The 21934-nt window shown below is 37.8% G+C and overlaps 1 protein-coding gene across 1 annotated transcript in view; it reads left to right on the forward strand.

Annotated features, from left to right (window-relative positions):
* LOC106780162 overlaps positions 1-8757 on the forward strand; it is an 18021-nt gene extending 9264 nt beyond the window's left edge. The window contains exons 12-15 of the mRNA XM_014668417.2: positions 6549-6633; positions 6719-6788; positions 7205-7345; positions 7964-8757. Of these exons, the coding sequence (XP_014523903.1) occupies positions 6549-6633; positions 6719-6788; positions 7205-7345; positions 7964-8317 (650 nt within the window). The 3' untranslated portion in view covers positions 8318-8757. The remainder of the gene's footprint in view (positions 1-6548; positions 6634-6718; positions 6789-7204; positions 7346-7963) is intronic.
* The last annotated feature ends 13177 nt before the right edge of the window (positions 8758-21934 follow it).

Below are 21934 nucleotides of genomic sequence, written 5' to 3' on the forward strand. Positions count from 1 at the left end.
ATTTCCCTTTTTAGGAGAATTAGATTACTACAAATAAAGGATATCAGAATGTATTTTTTGATGATTTGAATAATAAATCAGTATTATTTTCCACATGGTATCAGAGCTATGGTTAAAGCCTATTTTAGCGATATTGTTGGGCAGATTGTTCCACTCGCTATTGGACCGTTATTGGACCACCCATTAATATCTAGTCTCACGCTCGATATGTATATACATCGGCGTGAGGGGGGTGTGTTGGAAGTCCCACATCGACTAGAGATAAGGCCAATTTATAATATATAAGTGGGGTGCAGACCTCACCTTACAAGTCGGTTTTGTGGGGTTGAGTTAGGCCTAGAACCCATTCTAACATGGTATCAGAGCTTGTCTGATCCGCTTCCGCTGTCTTTGCTGTCTGTCGGCGATCGACCGCCATGGCCGCCGGCAGGACCCTAAAATTCTCTTTTTTTAAACATGTGCTTTTAATGGGCTCCAATTGCCCTAGCCAAGTTCTGTTCTTTTTTCAGTATTGCCAAATAGAGAGTTTGTCTGAGTATCATTAGAGTGGGATTCGAACCCATTCCCTTTGGGACTGAAAGTCTCTTCTTCGAATAATCCAACACTACTGCCTTCGCTGCTTTTTCCGCTGTGCACCGCCGCTCTTCACCGTTGTCCATCGTCCACCAAGTTGCACCGCCACCGCTGTCCGACCACCGCCGCTGCCGCCGTTGCCGGTTGGGGTCGTCGATAGGGCAGAAAGGTGCGCCCAACACCAGCGATCACAGAGTCGGAAGTCGCTCTGTCAACGGAGCCTCCACGCGCCGCCACTGTCCGCCGCCGGCCTTCGTACGTCGCCGGCCACCATCCACCGTCACAGTTCCGACCGGTGACCAGCAGATTTGGACCGTCTCTGCAAGCGACGGCCAACCCCACTGGAGTCAGACCCGACTCCGCTCAACGCCCCGTCACACGCTAACTCTCTCCGTCAGATCCCGTGTGCGTGTTTATCACGCGCCGTTGTCCCGATGTCGGAATCGCACCGTGACTTTTCCGCCGTCGCCGGTTGGGGTCCTCGATAGGGCAGAAAGGTGTGCCCAACACCGGCGATCACAGAGCCGGAAGTCGCTCCGTCAACGGAGCCTCCACACGCCGCCACCGTCGTCGACGCGTGTAGCCCACGCGCCCACCTCCGGCGAGACCCACTCGCCGCCGACGCTGCAGACAGGGTCGCCGAAGCCTCCTGAGCCCATTCCTAGGGTCGATGACAATTCGTTTGGGCTATATTTTAGTAGATCTGAGTTTTAGTCTCTGCTCCTTGGTGTGACCCACTTCCGCCGGACCTCGCTCTCGTGTCTGGGTTCTGATTTGGTCCTTCTGGTTACTGTGTTTCGGTTTATGCCTCCACCAACGGGTTTCGCCTCACGTTTCATGACTAGGACCTTTCCTCCTCCATTGGGTTTCTCCCTCTCATTAAATTCGTTACTGATGGGTGCTTCTTGCTGACGTATCCGCCGCTTGTGCCGCCGAATGCATCGACACCTGTGGCCAAGCCTGTCTCCTCCATCTGGTTACAATTATGTGATTCTTTCTTGGAAGTGTGATGTCTCGTTGGCCTGTGGCATAAAGGGGAGTCTATTTCTGTTAAGTGCACTAGCCGTTGGTTTTGGTGATGGGTGGTGGAAGATCATCATCTTCAGCCTCTTCTCCGGAGGATTCTTCATCCTCTTCTTTCGACGAAGCTTCTTCCTTTTCTTTTCCATGCTGTGGAGATGTTTTTGCGTGTTCCTGGGAATATGAAGAAGCCATAATATTTTTCAGCTCCTGGAGAGAACTTCCTTCTTGGGTTCAAGTTTAGCCCGTATTTTTTGTGATACAATGTTAAGTATCACCATTTAGGAGTAGTCCAGCAGAGAACTTTGGACCTCCAACCTGTTTTTGGCCTTTTGATGCCATGGTGTTTTTGGTTTCTACCAATGCTTTGTTATAACAACTCGTGAGTTGTTCTTTGAGACTGACCGCTGAATTGACTCTTTCAAAGTTATGGGATTCAGGTTTGTCCCTCGTACGGATCGGTTCTCACCAGTTCTTCTACCTTCACGTTCTGTCGTTCAGTCGTGAGGAGGAGAAAGTTCTAGCAGCTGCAGGGTAGTGTAGTTCCTGCAGGTCTGTTGCTGTTAGCCTTTGCAGGACAAATGTTTCCTGAAGGCTTGGTGCTGTTCAGGCAGTTAAGTCCCTTAAGGTTTGTTGCTACTCAGGGCAGTGAAGTCCCTGAAGGTTTGTTGCTGTTTGCCTCTGCATGACAGTTGTTTCCTGAAGGCCTCCAATATGTTTAGGGCAGTTAAGTCCCTTGAAGGTTTGTTGTTGTTTAGGGTGGTTAAGTCCCTACAGGTTTATGGCTGTTAGCCTTTTAATTCCAGCCGCTGCAGGGTAGTGTAGTCCCTGCAGGTCTGTTGTTGTTTGCCTCTGCAAGACAGATGTTTCCTGAAGGCTTGTTGATGTTTAGGGTAGTTAAGTTCCTTGAAGTTTTGTTGCTGTTTAGGGCAGTTAAGTCCCTTGAAGTTTTGTTGTTGATCGCCACTATTGAAGGCAATTCAGTCCCTGCAGTTTGTTGCTATTCGCCACTGCAAGCCCTTCATCTGTTCTTGCAGTTTGTTGCTGTTTGCTGCTGCAAGTCACCATCCCGAAGTTGAAGTTCGCCCTCGTCCATTGCTGTCCAAGTTGGTTTATTGGGTTTATTGAGTTTGTCTATTCCAAGCTTGGTTCATACTATCTAGTATGATCCAGCTTGAGGGGGAGTGTTGTAGTTTGAGATAATATCATTTAGAATCTTCCTAGTTAGAGGAAATAGATACATAATCTTTTATTTTATTTTATTTTTTCAAGATTTCCTAGTTTCCCTATTTCCCTTTTTAGGAGAATTAGATTACTANAAATAAAGGATATNAGAATGTATTTTTTGATGATTTGAATAATAAATCAGTATTATTTTCCACACATACCCTTTTTGTCTTTGTTCTCTTTCTTCCACAAAAAACAGTTCTTCTTTATATACCCTGTTTTGTGACAATAGTGACACTCCACATTCTTGTATCGAGATCTGGACTTGCTCCTGCTGTTATCTCTACCACTGTTTTGTTCTTTCTTCTGGCTTCTCGCCCTATTCTCTATAATAAGCACTTTTGAATGAGATGAAGTACTCTGTGTCTTCCTTCTCATCTCCTCATTAAGAGCACCACTCTTTGCCATTTGCAAAGAAATATCACCATTAGGGGTAGCACTTATCATGGAAACCCGAAATGTCTCCCACGAATCCGGTAAAGAGTTTGATAAGAATAAGTCCAATAGATCATCATCAAATTTTATACCCACTCCAGCTAATTGATCATAGCGTCCTTGAAATTCGCTCAAGTGATTTGAAACAGGAGTTCCTTCCTTGTACTTCACGATGGAGGGGATGAAAGTCGAGTCTGCAGCAGTAAGGCGGGATTTACAGCAGATAATGAAAGTTCTGGGGAAATCGGCCCATCACCCGGAGGGAAGTTCTGACGATAGCTCCGTGAACGACAATCAACACAGAGTCGTGAGGGAAATTGGAGGCAGAGGGGCTGGAGATAGGGGTGAGGAACAAAGGCCATGGAGGAAATGGGTAGAGTTACCTACCTTCGACGGCGAGGAGCCTCTTAGTTGGCTCAACAAAGCAAAACGATTCTTCGACATACAGAAGGTGATGAGCGATGAGGAAAAAGTGGAGATTAGAATGGAGGGGAGTGCGGCGTACTGGTTCACGTTCTGGAAAGAAAAGGCAAGAAACCGCTCTTGGGAAGGTTTGAAGGCGGCCATGATCAATCGGTTTGGAGGAGGATTTAGGGGAACGATGTTTGAGAGGTTGGCGACGCTACGCCAAGAGGGTATAGTGGAGGAATTTGTTCGCAATTTTGAGATTTTGATGGGACAAACTAAGGCATACCCGAGGATCAAGTGCTGGGTTACTTTCTTGCCGGATTGTGAGAGGACGTAAAAGGAAAGATGAGAATTCAAAATCCATCGGAGTTAATGGAGGCAATGCGAATCGCTCGTGATGTGGAAGATGCTATGATGCGAACGCAGGGAGGCTATGGGAGTGGGTTTAAGATTAACCTATCGGGGGGCGCGATCAACGGGAATCGTGATGAGATCGGAATCCAATAGACCTACGACGAACTAGCATGGGAGAACGGAGGGTGTAGGATTGGCGAAGAGAGATGGAGCCGCAACGAGCACAAATGCGAGGGTGAGTAATGCAGTTGGAAATGAGAATCGTGGAAGGATGGTGAGAAATCTCCCATACCCAGAATTTCTTAAGAGGAAGGAAGAGGGCAGGTGCTTCCGATGTGAGGGGTCGTTTGCACCAGGCCATCGTTGCACGGAGAGGAGCTTACGGGTGTTGCTGTTAGCGGAGGATGAGGAGGGTGACGCGAGTGAAGAAGTAGTAGACTAGGAGGAGAAACCCATGGAATTATCCGCTTGTTTTGCTGAAGAGTTAACATTTCCCAGGACGTTGAAGTTGAGGGGGAAGATTGGGGAAAGAAAAGTGGTGGTACTCATAGATAGTGGTGCAAGCCACAACTACATCAGCCGAAGGATAACGGAGGAATTGAAACTACCCATAATAGACACACCACCGTACACGGTGAGTCTAGGCGATGGGCATAAGAGAATGGCACGGGGCGATGTGAGAAGATTAGAGTAAACCTAAAAGAAGCCACAGTGGAGGAAGAATTTTTTGTGTTCGAATTGGGGGGAGTCGACGTCATCTTGGGCGTTGCATGGTTTGAAAAGTTGGGAGAAGTAAGGATTAATTGGGGCGATATGACAATGATCTATAATATGAAGGGCAAGAAGATTAAGATAAAGGGACATCCAGCATTGTCTCGACAGCTGGTAGAACCAAGGACTTTGTTGAAGATAGTGGATGCGTCATGGACCCTAGTATGGGATTTGAGCTTAGTGGAGGAGGTGGGTGATGAGTGGCAAGAGGATTTGACGGGAGAGCAGAAAGCAGAGATGGAAGCGGTGTTGCCGGCGCACTATTGCATTTTCCAAGAAATGCAAGGATTACCTCCACTACGAGACATGGAGCACCGTATTCCACTCAAAGAGGGGGTGGATCCTATAAATGTACGTCCTTATAGGTATCCCCACCTTATGAAGAGCGAGATCGAAAAGCAAGTGGTGGATATGACGAAGGCGGGGATCATCAGGCCCAGTTCGAGCCCTTTCTCTAGTCCCGTGATCTTAGTGAAGAAGAAGGACGGCAGACGCTTCTGTGTGGAGAAGGAACTGCCAGCAGAGCTGCAGGCTGAAGGGCCAACTTTTTGGCTGGTGAGGATACTGGGAAAAAGACAGGTACAGCAGGGGGAGAAGTAATGCACCAAGTCTTGGTAGAATGGCAAGAAGGGGGCAAAGAAGGCGCTACCTGGGAAGACAACTTGATTATCCAGGATCAATACCTTGAATTCAACCTTGAGGACAAGGTTGCTGAGGAAGCAGAGGGTAATGTTAGGAGATTGAGAGTTTATGAGAGTAGAAAGAAGAGTTAGTTAGCCTAACTGGCAAGGCAGTTAGGAAAGGCGGGAAGGGTCTGTATAAATACAATTGTTAGCTGTTAGAGGGATAATCTTAGACTTGGTGGTACAGGATTTCATAGACATGTAGGGGAGGTTAAGCTCTCATTTGTGGCCACATACTTTGTATTCTTTCTGTTGATAATACAAAGAGAGTTATACAGTATTCTTGAGTGCTTCGTGTGCGTTAGTGTGGGTTTACTTTGGGTTTCTTGATCATAAACCTATCAAGTTGTGACAAACTTTTGGTACATTTTAATGCCAATCATTTATGTTTATTCACTTGGATTTTGAGGTTGTAGTTTGCTGAGGTGTTTGGAAGGAATGAATAAAATCCAAACTGTATATAGTAGAAATTATTCAAGCACAGACTAGTGAGGGAAGTTTTGTGATTTAGAAGATCCTATAAAGAAAAAAAGAATCTCTCTCATACCCCAGGATCTATAGTGAAGCATATGTATTGTAATCACAATATACTGTTGAGCATTTATGAATACGGCTTTGGTCTGATTAAGCCACTGTTGAACTCTTCCTCATCTAAATGGAAGAGTAGTTCTCTAAGGCTATGCAATCCTGTTTATTTTTTTGCTTCACTTCTAATTTCTCTTCTTGGACTTCTTTTTGCCTTCATGCTTTTCATGATTACAAGGTTCAAAAACTGTTAGTGTTTGTTCCATGTTTTATAATTTTAAAAAGTTGTTTGATGTATAGTATTTTTATACCATCATTACATTTATATGGATTATCACGTTTCTGTCTCTCAATCTTTATAGCCTTTATAATGTCTTTGTTGAATATCGTATATATTGGGTAAAAGATGTCTAGATAAGTGAATCTCGACCGTTAACGCAGTTGCATTATGACACGTTTTGTAAGAAACATGGACTTTTTTTGGGCCACTGTATTTCTTTTTGTATGTTCTACAGAAACTTTGCTGAGTTCTCCGTTACATGTTGATGGCAGGTAATTTGTGGCGTGAATTATGGGAAACGTCTAAACCAGTTCCAGCTGTTAAACAGGCACCTCTCTATGATGAGGATTTGGCAGTGTAAGTCTAAATAAACCATTTTTATAACCTGGATACCCCCCTTGTGAAGCCGTCTTACTCAATTGAGATTTTTATTCATTTGTAGGGAGGGTATTCTAGATTCATTTGAGGACATCCCCCCTTCGGATCTTTTTGAACAACTGTTTGTTTCTCTTGTTAGTTCTCTCTCACTCTCGCTTCTTTTTATCCCACGTGAGTTGTTTTTGTTATGTAGAAATGATGAAAAATGGACCAACATTTAGTAGAACCTTTTTTCTGATTAAAGTAAGAAATACTTGCTTATTATGGACTTGGACGGTCCCATTTGAGGTGCATGAAAAGATTAAACCATTTGCTCTTATCTTTATCATAACTTTTGGTTATAATTATTTAATTGCTCTAAACTTGTACATTATTTAAACAAAAAATGTAGTATATATCAGCTAATTGATTAAAAGAAAGTTATACAGTTCAGCTTGTGTTTCGTTGACTAGATATCAAGGGCAGATGGTAGTGAAAAAGTAAACTATTAATCAATGATTGCAACATTGGCATGCCTTTCTGATAATAATTTCTGGTCTTAACTCTACAGCTCGGTTCAGGATTTTCAATTGCTGAAAATATGCTATCTGGTGATGTTGATATTTCAAAATCGTTAAATGACTGCAAGGACTACATACTTACCGCTTGTCAAAGCAACAGATTCAATGAGAAACTCGATGAGCTTATTCAGGTTGGTACTCATACACTAAATGGACTAATTTATGAAGTTTCACTGTAGCTCCTGATGTCCTTGAATGTCTCTAATATTTAAAAGGGAATTTTTTGTAGTCTTCCTGTAGTACATACTCCTCCCTCCCACTACACCTGACTTCATATGGTTAATTTTTCCGTGTTATATTTAAAATAAAAATAAAGAAAACTTCTAAACTTATAAATTAGATGCAAGAGTAGGTGGTACTGGTAATTTCTGACGCAATAAGGAGTACTGAAAATTTACCCCACAAGGGAATTGTGAAAATGTATCCGGTGAGTTAACTCGAATATTGCTGCATCCATCAATTTGAAGGAGTCGTTAACTATAAAAAGGTGAAACTTCGGACTGATAAAGTTATGTAAGACTTTACACCCTTTACTTTTAACCTAATGGGAATATTTAATTTGCCTCTTTAGAATTTTGGTTCAATGTCTTACTCAACGCGGACCTGTTCACCCTAGGATGAAACAGTAGTTACTTTGGAATGTAGACTGATCAATATTGAAAGTGGGGTTTTGATAATATTCATTGGCAACTGTTTAATAGTAACTTCAGTCCAAGAAACAAAAAAATAATAGTTATGTTCCTTTGTAGATGTATGAAATGGTGGAGAAAATGATGGTGAACCCAGATGAGGCACTGAAGATAGTAAAGGTCATGGAAGAATTAGGTATGAGTGGTAGTGTACCAAAACGCCGGATGTCTACTGGTGAACCAAAGCACCGGTTAAAGCAACTTAGCCATATGTTTGGTGGCAAAGATAAACCATTGAGCAAGTCTCTATGGAAAGAAGAGGTAAACGATGAAAAAAAGCTGGTTCGACATTCTTTCTCAAGTTTCTTTGACAACAGCAAGTCATCTTTATTTTCAAAAAAGCCTCCTAAGCCTGCAAATCTATACCCCGTCGAACAATCTCTCTCTCTAGAAAGTGATTGGACAGTTGTTTAGACCAAGTTTTTCTTCTTCTTTTCTCTCCCCTTTCCTCCTGCCGGATAACTGTAAATTAATTAATTTATTCGTTTTCCATGTCTTGATTAGTAAATAGCAAATTTTTATGTATTTATGAAATGCCCCAATTATTCCCACAGTCAATTTCTTGTTCAGCTTTGCTTGTTGGGTTGGGCTTGTACAAGGATGATCAGTTAAAATAATGAAAGTTTTATTCATTATTGCAAATGATGTTTGTGTTAGATGCTGAACTGAATATAACTGTAGTTGATTCTAGAAATTAAATGGCCATTACCTTTGAATTGGATGGATGATAAAATGTTTTGCCACACAATGAAATTTTACTTCAACATCTTCAATTTCTTCCATTCATTTTTGTCCAAAGTAAAAACACTCTTTGTTCTGGGTTTTTGTCTCAACTATTAAGGCCATTTCAATTTGAAATATAGTTTTTTTATATTCTGAATTATACATTCTACGATACAAAAAAAAAAAAAGTATTTTGGTTAATTTAGGATTGTTTTTTGAAAGAGAAAAATTTATGGAGGTGGAGGAAGAAATTTATGAAGGTGCAGGAAGGAAATGGCGAATACTAATATATGAGCCTGCTGACAAAAAATCTTGGAGCCCAAAAGAAGGTTGGGCAAACAAAAATGAAGTTTAATTCAGACTTGATTTCTTTGGGAACGAAATGTGGAACGTAGAATGAAGATTCCGAATGAAAGGGAATGAGTTGATTTTTTAGGAGTACAAGAATAAATTCCTCAGATACATTTTCTAAATTATGAGTTAAAAGATACATTTTTCCTTTTCAGATAAAGTATTTCTTTATGTTTTTTAATAGATAAGAGTATCAATCACTTTTTTTTTTTTTATGTCAAACAATCCTATTAAGGTTTTTTAATTTTTTTTATCTTACTAATAACGTTAAACAAAGTAGTAATTTATGTTTCTACAAGATTACTAAAGCTAATAGACAGACAATTATGAATCTATAACCTTATTTGCTTGTATACAACAAATTTATAAACTGGGTATAGGATCTTTTGCTCAACCCACGGTTAAAAAAGTTTTAAAGAATAGTCAGAATCCGCAATAATACAACACTAAGCTTTTATTAACTCTCACTAAAGCAAAACGGTTTAACTTTTCATGGATCAGCATATAAACACAAAAACCCAGAAGAAATAAAACTAGAAAAAAATGTAAATTAATTTTTAACAAAGTTATAATACGAGTAGTCAAGATATGTTTATATATTTTATTATGATGAATTAGACAATAGATTTAGTATATATTTTCAGGCACTTAAAAAAAAGGTTAAATATATGTTTTGGTATTCATATTTGTGTCCAATTCTCAACTGGGTCTTAATGTTTTTTTTTTGGTCCCAATTAAATCCAAATATTTGTTAATTTGGAACAATAAAGTTCTCTCCATTAAATTTCGAGTAACGCCGTCTGATTGTGATGACTGAAAATGATGAGTAGGAGTATTATATTATGTGGAATATTTTCACGTGATCACATGGCACAAAATTTAATTGGAAATTGTAGGGATTCGTCTTCATCATCTCTACTCACAGACTCAAACCCAGCACGCTCCACCGGAGCCCTCCATTGCTCCCTGTCCTCTATGCTCTCCTTCATCAGTTTAATTAAAAATGTTAGGAATTCAGAGTCTTCTTCATCCTACACATCTTCATCTTTCCTTTCAAGCATTTCAATAGAGGTTTGTGAGGGAAATTAGGTCTTCGATGGAGGAAGGGATTTCGACGGCGAGGGCGTTGGAGGAGAGGTTGAGAAGTTGGAGGGAGTCGAGCATGGTGATAGATGGGGGATGTTGCCTTTGAGGTGGTGAGGTCGAGGCAGTGAGGTCGAGGCGGCAGCGTCGAGGTCGAGGCGGCGATCAAAGGTTATCAGGGTTCGTGTTTTCTCTGTTGTTCAAACTGGCTTTGGCGTTAATCAAAGGAAGAGGATAAAGACTGTGTCCTGATATTTTTAGTCCCTTGATTAAGAAAGCAGAGGATTTGGCCTTCTTGGAGAAGGAAGACAGACTCGCTTCGATGGAAGTCATTGGACACGGTGGTTGTGGAGAGGTTTACAAGGTTGAGTTACCAAGAAGCAATAGCAAATCTTTAACTTTTGAAGATTAGGATGTATTGTTTTGTTGTGAACTTGTGAAAAAAGCACTGCATTGAGCCTGGGCAATCAGGGTTCATTTTTTATTCAACTTGTAAGAGAGTCTCTGTGAGGTGTTTGTGAAATTGTTTCAGATAGATTTGGTGGTTATCTTCATCTCCCAACAATTTGATTAATCTGAGTTGTTTATGGTCAAACTTGCCATCATCATATCCATTGCTTGGAGTCCATCTAATGATCACTCCATCATAGTTGCTGGTCCAAATTATTCTGCCCAAATCACTATCTTTTATTTTTTACACTGTTGTTATAACAACAATTTCCTTGCCAGAAGCAACTAACTGTAGAGTTGTTCTGCTAAACAAGGCCAATCTGATAGAAGAAACATGCAAGCAGACACCCCATTTTTCATTTGATTGATCAATTATTGCGAAATAATTGGCCGAGCTTGAAGGTGTACCATGAGACCTGATATGTCTCTCTGTCTTGTACTTCTCTCTTCTGATGTATAAGCTACTTAGTCTTTTCAACAACTTTTTGGTAAAGAGAAGATCCTTGATGTTTTGATCAAGACAATATTATCCTGAGTGAAGTTACTGACATTTTAATTCATCTATTCACACCCCTAACTTTTCTTTTTATTATTCTTGTCCTATTTTCAAACTTGCTATTTAAGTATTACTGTTTATATCTTATGTTGTAGGGGTGGTAGTTTCTCAGTAGAATAATGCAGTTATTGGAAATTTATGTTTGGTTGGCAAGCTACTGTGAGTAATGGAATACGAAGAGATGCAAAACCTACCTAACTGTTTTCTGGCTAATGCTATGAAAAATGTGAACTACAATCTCCTTTCACACATGGTCTAAGGTAACTGGCAAAACAAATTCCAATTTTCATTTTCCAATCAAGAAGTAGGTAAAGGTTGCTCCTTCTTTTGGTCCCCAAAAATGCGATGTCGGAACAAAAAAAGCGCTGCGGCGGCAACGACAAAGAGCTTGCCAATCCAGAGCGGCATGGCAACAAACGTGGGGGCGGCGTCGTTGTTGGCTTCGCTGGCGAGATCCAGCTGAGAAATCTTTCCGGCAGTTGAGGTCGATTACCAGAGCATCGTTTGGGTAAGGATAAATATAAAAGTTTTACACACGTGGAATGACTCATTGTACAAGAGAACACCCATTTAATTTAATACACATTGTCACGTCAACCCAAAAAAAATACAGGTCAGCACTGTTAGACGGCGTTACTCGAAATTTAAGAGAAAGGGCTTTATTGCCTCAAATTAACAAATATTTAGATTCAATTGGGACAAAAAAAAATGCTTACAAAAACTCACATCGCAATTTCCTGAGGCGTGTAGATTCACTGTCCTTAAGGACTTATTCGCAGTGTATTATGCAAGTCCCCCAAGATACAACAGGAACTTCTCGAAAATATTCGAGAAACTCTAATAGAGTTTATACCCAAGATGAAAAGAGAATGAAACTAAGAAAAAAGAAGAATGAGAAAGACTCAACTTGGTCTTTTGGAATGGGGAAGAGCTCTCTATTTATAGAGCTAGGAAAGAATAAAATAAATAAAAGAAATTAAACCAATAAATGATTTTAACGTTGCAAAATTAATTGACATTTTAAAATTTGAATGTTGGCATATTACAATTGAGCAACGTTTCTTTTGCAATAATCTAACATTATTACAACAATCCCCCACTTATTGCAAAAGAAAGTTGAGAGAAAAGAAAAGAAACTTTTATCCTGGGCCTCATAGGATGTAATGCATCAGAGCTGGTATAGCAAGCTATATAAACCAGTCTTAGATTGAGATACATAACACACAATGTAGTTGGTATAGCAAGCTATATGAACTAAAGACACTTGACGTGTGTTAGAGGTTTATCAATCACAATATAACCCCACAATCTTTGCTGTTATCGTTGTGTTGCGCTTACTAGGCCATGCACGTGCCCGGTATTCATGAGTGCTCTAGAGTTCATGCCAAGATCTCATGCAAGTGGCCCCACTTGACACTCATATAGGTGATTTCATCAAGTGTACGCCGATTGGATATGCTGCTTCACCAAATTGTGTTTCAATTGGATATGTCTATTCTTTCCATTGTAATTCTTGTTTTTAGCTATAGCTATTGCCGATTGGCAATCACAATGTATTGACACTGATGGGGTTGGTTTCATTCCTAGTGGAATGTTTGCTAAGAAGTTTTTCAACCACCTAGCCTCACTACCAGCTATCTCAAGAGCAACAAACTCAAATTCCATTGTTGATCTTGTAATAATAGTTTGCTTGGCTGATCTCCATGTAATCACACCACACCAAGTGTGAATACATAACCACTAGTGGATTTTGTCTTATCTGAATCAAAGATCCAATTAGCATCATTGTACCCTTCTAGGACAGCGGAAAATCCACTATATTCAATGGCATAATCCATTGAACCTCTTAAGTATCTCATAAGCCTAAAAAGTGCATCTCAATGTTCTTGATTTGGACATTGAGTGTACCTACTCAGTCTACCTACTGCACAAGCAATATCAGGTCTAGAAAAGCTCATCAAATGCAGTAAGCTCCCAATTATCTGGGCATATTATTTTCCATTAATTTAGAGTTAGCATCATAAGGGGTACTCATAGGTTTGAAATCATAATACTCAAACTTCTTAAGAGGTTTCTCAATATATTGTTCTTGGGACAGTAATATACTATCTTCCTTCCTTGTGATTTTAACAGCTAAAATTACATTGGCTTCACTCAAACTTTCATTTCAAAATTTGATCCTGGATACAATTTAGTTCTAGCGACATGTAGTAGTGCAAAGATTAACATGTCATTCATGTACAAACTTGTAATGACATATTCTCTACTTTCTACCACATCAATTCACAACCCACATGTACCCATTCCAATATTTATATTTGGACAACCAGGTAAATATATATATACACTTCAATACAAGGATGTACACTGACAACCCAACAAATATTCCATGAACATCCTCAAACTAAATTGGATTGGACTACATTTAGTCATTCAAATAACATTATACAAATTACCAAAAATATATTCCTTAACCACAATCTGGACAACTATAACAAGTAGTTCACATAAGTATGTTCAGCAATTTTACCTCATTACATAACAGTAGACCTGTCAAATAGGCCTCAATAATAGGCCCTGGCCCTAGCCCATGTGGGTTGGGGCCAAAAAAGCCCACAGGGCCAAAAATGTCCTTTATTAAAAAAGCCCCCAGGGCTAAAAAGCCCCAAAGCCCTGTGGGTCAGGGCCAGCCCATGGGCTTTCTTTTTAAAAAAAAAACTAAATATTCAACAATAAATTTTATTTTTATGGAGAAAAGAAACACTTATGTTAAGTGTTATAACTTGGAAAATTTAAATTAAAAAACTACTTAGGATATAACATGAATAGGAAAAACAACGAAACATACAACAACTAAAACGAAAATCAGGTTCATCAATTCAAACATCAAAAAAGAAAAAAACTTGAAAAGCAACCTCAATATGCATTCATAATTTAGTCAAACAAACTGAAACATATGTCATCATTAGATTCTTCAGTTGGCTCTTCCTTCTTTTCCTCTTCCTTGGAGCACCAAAATCAGTAGCAGGAGCAACAACAGCAGCTGGAGCACAAGAATCAACAGCAAGAGCAACAAAACCAGCTGGAGCACCAGAATCTTGGGTCCTGCATTTACAATAAAAACTCCTAAATAAATAAGATGGGGAGACATAACCTGCACAATCAATAAATAAGATTGACACTTGAAGATCATCCCTCACAACAAATATACAGGGCCTCTTCATAAATCCCACGGCAGGTCCTCTTGCTCCATCAGAACATCTTGGTTCAAAAATTTTAATAGCCACTTGATCTTGTAATACGTCTTGATTCTTTGAAATCGCTTCAGTTTGATATTGGCATTCACTACCTTAGTGCCATACCAAAAACTGGGACTGTCTTCTTATGGAACATGTATTGGCTGGCATGTACAACCAAACTTATGAGGGACACATAGATTCAATAAGGAATTGTTTGCTGATCCTATGAACCATGATGAATTAAGATCCTTCACACTTTTGTACAAGTTATCAATGCTTCCAAAGGATAATTTTCCATTCATCAGGTTTATAACAGATCCAAGAGGTATGGTAAGGAAGCTAAATAGAAAATCCACAAAGTTTCCCTCTGCTTCAGCAAACAGAATCTTGTTATGTGATTTGCTCACTATTATCTTGACTTCTAAACAACATCTATGGTGGCTTAGGCCAGAATCTAGTGAAAAGGAAGGGAACGTTGGCTTAGATTCTCTATTTGCCAAAAATACATCACTTAGAGGAGATTTGGAGGTTAATGCTTGCTTTAGTATGCTAAATATCTGGAAAAAACAAAGGGAGTGTTATACTAAAGGTAATTTCCTAATACTATCAAAGAATTATACTAAAGGAATGGTCATCTCCATAAGGAATTGCACAAGGTTATCAATAATGCATACAAGAGAGGGCCTAGTTGGTATAGTTGCAACCTGAAATAATTTTACAATTATGATACCTGGAAGATAAAACAATACAATTAAACCTAATAAAAACTCGTAAATAAATAAGATTTGAACTACCAATCCCCACCAAAACCAAATCCCAAGAACAAGAGATCTAGACAGTGGGAAAACCCCTACTTAAACTGAAAGCAGATTCAGAAACACCTCCCTCGAAGATTCATAAATTCCAACCTGAAATGTAAGATCTTTGAGCTAAAAAACAAAAACCCATAACCTCAAAACTCAATTCAACTCAACAACTATCATTTAGCATGAAGAAATCCAACGAGATGTCTCGGGACTCAAAACACACCCCAAAGACAACCCTTTCACACAACAATGAAATATGTGTTTACTTGGTGCAGTAGAAACCAGAAAGGTTTGAATTTAAGCCCAAAGGTGAACTGAGGAAGCAGAGCAAAGAAAAGGGTAGCCAAGAACAGTGCCCCGAGAACCTACTCTCAACAAACTTTCATCAAACGGGTCCCCTTCGACTTCCAAACCAAACCCTTTTTTTACTATTTTCTTCCTTCTAAGATTTTGATTTTTTCTTTCTTTTTCTTTCCAAGAGTAATAACTGTCAGCTTTCTCTGATTTTCAAACCTAAACAGTGATCGATAGAATCTAGAGGAAGCGTTGGGGCACTGGCCAAGCATCAGCGACTTCTTGCCAGTGGGTGGCTTTGAGGTTGGTGCGATCGAGGGAGTACCACTTGTTGCGGTAGGCGTCGATAGAGGTTTCCTCCGGAGTCCAGCATGACGGGGGTAGATGGTGGGAGGAGGCAGAGGGAGGGGTGACGAGACTGAGGGGGGGCTGTAAGGGCTTACTGAAGTGATTCTTCAGAAGAAAATGAGAATAGCGCATAAATGATTTGGGGGTAGGGGGCTGACCCGACCTTACTTCATTCACAACCCATATAATAGGATCTTGAGGGCCAGGGGCTTAAAAAACGCCCTTACAGTGTGGGTCAAAAAAGAATGGGCTAAATATAAAAGAGGCCAGGGCTAGTTCCAGGGCTTCCAAGAAAATTGACAGCTCTACATAATAGTGATATAAATTTTAAAATAAGTAATTAATTTCCACCATTTAAAATAAGAAGAATCCATCATGTAGAAAATAATGCTTATTCATTCTATCACTCTCACCTTAACTATGGACACCACTCCAAAGCCACAAACGCCATACCGAAAGCTCCATCACCATTACTCATAATTATAATTATTGCTCTTATCTTATAAGCATGACCAAGATTGTACAACTAGTTTTCAAATTAAGAATTGACTAAGAATATGTAATTATCCACCAACTTAATCCTATTTCCAGTGTTAAATTTTCTCTTTAGAAAATACCTCAAAATCCAGTTGTCTACAACTTATAGAATTACAACTGCGTAAAAAACATAACAATATCAAAACTAATTGGCAGCCAAATCCCGAATTTCTAGAAAATGAAATAATGTTTTAAAAGTAGATTTTTCTAGTATCAACAAGAAACTTAATCATGAAGCAAATATTACACAATACACTAAGTATAATCATGCGTTAAACTATAAGAATTTGCATCATCTTCTTTCATAATGTGTTATAAAAAAAACATTATAATATCATTTTATACATGTCACGTCAAATTTAGGGTTCCACTCAATTAGGATTTTAAAAAAAAAATAAATAAATTTTTTTACTAGAAGAAACCCTAAATGCTACTGCTAAATTATATAAACCCCTTTCTCACTCCCAATTCTTCTTTCTTTCTCTAGAATTGTAAAGAAACTAAAAAAAAAAAACAGTGGCATGCACTCACTGTATCAAGCCACTTTATTAAACCATTTTTTTTTCTAAAAATTAATTAGAATCAACTGTCTTTAATGCTTTTCTTCTCCATAATATTTTAAACATAATTGATTACCTAGCATAACACTATTACGACTACCATATTTACTCATATATCAAAACTAATTTTCTTTTTAAAAGATTCATATCTCTAAATTAATTTCATTGATTACATAGATTACATATATGAGTAAAAATATCATTATCATTCAAACAAAATACAACTATCTAACATATCCACATTATCATACAATAGGATAAGACTAAACTTCTCATACCTTTTGACAGATATGAAATTTAAGTCCTTAAGATTATAGTAAAAAATGCTTACAAAAAATCACATCACAATTTCCTGAGGCGTGTAGATTCACTGTTCTTAAGAACTTATCCGCAATGTATTGCTTCTCCCAGGATATAACAGGAACTTCGAACTTCTTGAAAATCAAAAAACTGTTGCTCAAGTCTCCCAGGATATAACAGGAACTTCGAACTTCTTGAAAATCAAAAAACTGTGATAGAGTTTATACCCAGAATGAAAAGAGAATGAAACTAAAAAGAAGATAAGAGAATGAGAAAGACTCAACTAGTCTTTTGGAATGAGGGAAGAGTATTTATAGAAAGAATAAAATAAATAAAAGAAATTAAAACCAATAAATGATTTTAATGTTACAAAATTAATTGACATTGAAAAATTTAAATGCTGGCATATTATAGTTGAACAACGTTTCTTTTGCAATAATCTAACATTATTACAACAATATATATATATATATATATATATATATATATATATATATATATATATATATATATATTACAAGAAAATAATTAAATAACGATTAAATTTAAAAATAAAAAATCATTATTCGTTATATAGATCAAATAAACACTATTTTATAGATTAAAAAATATTAATATCTAAAATAATCTTTATTATAAATATAAAATTATAATTGATTTGATAATTAGAATCATCTCTTTTATTATTTACAAATTTTTATAATAAATAATCATAAGTAGTTAAAACCTTGATATATAATATTAAATAATCATAAACCTTGATATATAATATTAGAGATCAATTTAAATTTTAATTCAGAAACTTATTCTAATTTTTTTAATAATAATAGAGACTATTTATATATAAATAAATTTTAGTTTATAAAACATGATTAGTTAATATAATGAATAATTATTTTTATCTCTAACTTTGATTGTTATTTAATGATTTTTGTGTAATATAGTCTAAAATATGTAAAAAAGTAAAATGAAAACTATGATTTGAAAACCATTGAATTGCTTTAATTAATTATTTAAAATTGAAATAGTCAAACTGGCATAGCTTCCAAACCAAACGAATTTTGAACAACCGAGTTTTGATTAGGCTTTTGAAGTCGAAAACCAGTTTTTTCTCATATTTTTAACATGATTTCACTACTTAGTAATATTAATTTGAAGGGAAATAATAACCAGCTAAAAAATTTTTAAAACATAACCGATAGATTTAAGGATTAGAGCTTTGCCTAAATCACATTCTTAAGTATAATTAGAAGCTATATTATGTGTTTTAAATTGATTGTTAACTATGATCTAAGATACTAATAGTATTTGCATAATTAAAATAATATGAAAAGCATCACTCGAAGATATTAGTATTGATTTGTTAATGACTTATAACATTATAATAATGATTTCAGTTGAAGAAAAATATTTTAGTTTTATTGTGTTAATTCTAAAAAAAAGCTTACATATGTCATAAGTATTAAAATGGATTTAACTCAATGAACTAACTTGGTTTATTATACATGTTTGTGTAATATATAAAAATCAATGCAAGATAAGCATAGAAAACTAAGCATCAAAACCAAATGCACTAAAATCTTATTGACTAAGGATCGGTGTTTGCCTTTTAATCGAAATAGCACAAGATAAAATGTGTTATCTTTGCCAATAGTCAACAATAGAAAGAATACATCCAAAGAAAGAGAGAAAGATTATTCAATCATTGCCGACCTTTCTCCTACCCCACCCTCAGCTATATAACTAATTCCATTCCCAAAGATACCCTTTCAAACATGCATTTGGTTGCCTTACACGTTTTCTCTTTCCTTCAACGCCAGCTTCATGAGGTGGTGTCACCTGTCCTTAGATGTGTTTGTTGGCCTCAACATTTTCTTAAGCTTCTTGACTCATTTGTCCCTGCATTCTGCCCTTAATTTCCCTCATATGACCCTCCTCCTTATATGCTCTTGTTACAATGCTTCCCCCTTTAAAAGAAACCTTGTCCTCAAGGTTATACTCTGGATAACCCGAAACTATGTCTTCCTTGTCATCCCAAGTTGCTTCATGTTCCGCTAAGCCTTCCCACTGGACCAGTATTTAAGAGATTGTGGTTGCACCTCTCATAATTTCCCTTTGCCTGAGCACTCTGAATGGTGTTAAAATAGGATCTTCTATAGCCATCGTTAGAGGCAAGGGAACATAAACAACATCAATGGCTCCCTTGTATAATCTCGGTTGAGAAACGTGAAAAATGGGATGTATTTTCGCATGATGAGGCAAAAGAAGTTTGTAAGCAATTGTGCCAATTTTCTGCATAATAGGAAAAGTCCAAAATACCGGAGGCCTTATGATTCTTTCGCAAAGCAACGAAGTGCCGCCTATATGGTTGCAACTTAACCAACATCGAATCACCAACCTCAAATTCCCATTGAACTCTCTTCTGATCTACATATTTCTTCATCCTTTCCTGGGCCTTAAGAAAATTCAACTTTAATTGAGCCAAAATAATATCTCTTTGCTGCAACATTTCTTGGATTGAAGGGGGATTTATTAATAAGCAATGGTACTTGAGAAGTGCTGGTGGATCTCTGCCATAAACTATCTTGAAAGGTGTTACTTGAGTATTATGATGATATGAGGTATTGTACCAAAATTTTGCCCAAGGTAGAAATTTGAGCCAAGCTTTGGGATTTTCATAAGTAAAGCATCTCATGTACATTTCTAAGCATTTGTTTACCACCTTAGATTGCCCATCAGATTGAGGGTGGTAAGTAGTGTTAAGATTCAATTTGTTTCCACTGAGCTTAAAAGATGTTGCCAAAAGAAGCTAGTGAAGACCTTATCTCTATCGGACACAATTGAGTTTGGAAACCCATGAAGTTTGACCATTATAGAGGGAAACACTTATGCTACTTTTTTGCTATTGAAATCAGACTTGAGTGTTGCAAAATGTGCATACTTCAATAATCTATCGACAATCACAAGGATGATTGTAAACCCCTCAGATGCTGGCAACCTAACTATGAAGTCCATGGTGATGTCTTCCCAAATTTGGTGAGAAATTGGTAAGGGCCGCAACAATTTCGTAGGTAAGGTTGTTGAAGTTTTGGCTTGCCGGCAGACCATGCACTGTTGGACAAAAGCAGTAATGTCTTTGTGCATATTCTTCCAAAAGAATTGACCTGAAACTCTTGCCATTGTCCTTGCAATACCAAAGTGACCTCCAATTGGTGATGAGTGGTATTCATTGAGAATTTGGTCTCTGATTGCTTGCTCATTTGGAACTACAATTTGTTCTTTCCAATACAACGCTCCACCTAGTCAAGAGTAATGAGGATGAACCAGTTTCCCTTGAGAACAATTAGCAATAATGGATTGCAACTCTGGATCTGAAGGCAAGGCGACTTTTATCTTTGGCATTAGATCATTATGGAGTTGAGAACAAGCCATGAAGAATGATCTTGAAAGCATATCAGCAGCTAAATTTTCCTTCCCTGGTTTGTATTCAATAGTGAAGTCATATCCCAAAAATTTGTGCAGCCAAGCCTACTGCTCAGAGGTCTACAAGGATTGGTCCATGAGTGATTTCAAACTCTTTTGATCAGTTTGAGTTATGAACTTGTGACCCAACAGACAATGCCTAAACTTAGCAATGGCTTCTGCTATAGCATACAATTCACATGTATAAGATGAGTGCTTGGCTAATCTGGTGGACAGTTTCTTTTAAAAGAAGGCAAGAGGGTGCCTGTCCTGGCTTACAATTGCACCAATTCTCGATCCAGATGCATCCGTCTCAAGCATAAGTGGCTTAGAAAATTCGGGCAAGGAAATCACTGGTGCGGTGGTAATGGCCTGTTTCAATGACAGAAAAGCATTAGATGCTTCATTTGACCATTTAAAGTTATCCTTCTTTAATAAGTTTGTTAAAGGATTGACAATTGTTGCATATCCTCTAAAAAACCGTCCATAATATCCTATGAGACCTAAGAACCCTCTGAGTTGTTTAATAGTTTTTGGCATAGGCCATTGCAACACAACTTGAACCTTGTTGACTTCCATTTGCACTCCACTTCAAGAAACAATATGTCCCAAATAGTATATTTTTTCTAGCCTAAATGAACACTTTGAAAATTTTGCATACAATGCATGATCCTCAAGAATATGCAAGACTTGTTGTAAATGATACAAGTGGGCTAACCAAGATGGACTGTAGATCAAGATATCATCAAAGAACACTAAAACGAACTTCCTCAATAGCCCTTGGAATATGTCATTCATTAGGTTTTCAAATGTTGCAGAAGTGTTGGTCAACTCGAATGACATAACTAACCACTCATAATGCCCTTGATGAGTTCTGAAGGTTGTTTTGTATTTATCTTCTTCATCCAAAAGCTCTTGGGAAGCTATCATTCACTGTGATGGCATTCAAGGCCCTATAATCAGTGCAAAATCTCCATGTCCCATCTTTTTTCTTGACCAAAATTATTGGCGAAGAAAAAGGACTTGAACTTGGAGCAATTATCCCCTCATCAAGCATCTTTTTGACCATGATCTCTATTTATTGTTTATGAATGTGTGGATATTTTTGAGGTTTGACTTTCACTACATCACTACCATGGATCAAGGGAATTTTATGATCCTAAGATCTTGGAGGAGGCAATCCAACAGGTTTAGCAAATATTCCTTTATAAGTATATAGTAAGAGTGCTAACTCTGGATCCATATCCTGAAGACATTTTGCCCATTGGTCTTGGACATTAAAGGTGGAGCATAGTTGCAGAGTAAATATCTCAGCAATACTC

The sequence above is a fragment of the Vigna radiata genome, unplaced genomic scaffold, assembly GCF_000741045.1.
Source record: "Vigna radiata var. radiata cultivar VC1973A unplaced genomic scaffold, Vradiata_ver6 scaffold_373, whole genome shotgun sequence".
Lineage (NCBI taxonomy): Eukaryota > Viridiplantae > Streptophyta > Magnoliopsida > Fabales > Fabaceae > Vigna > Vigna radiata.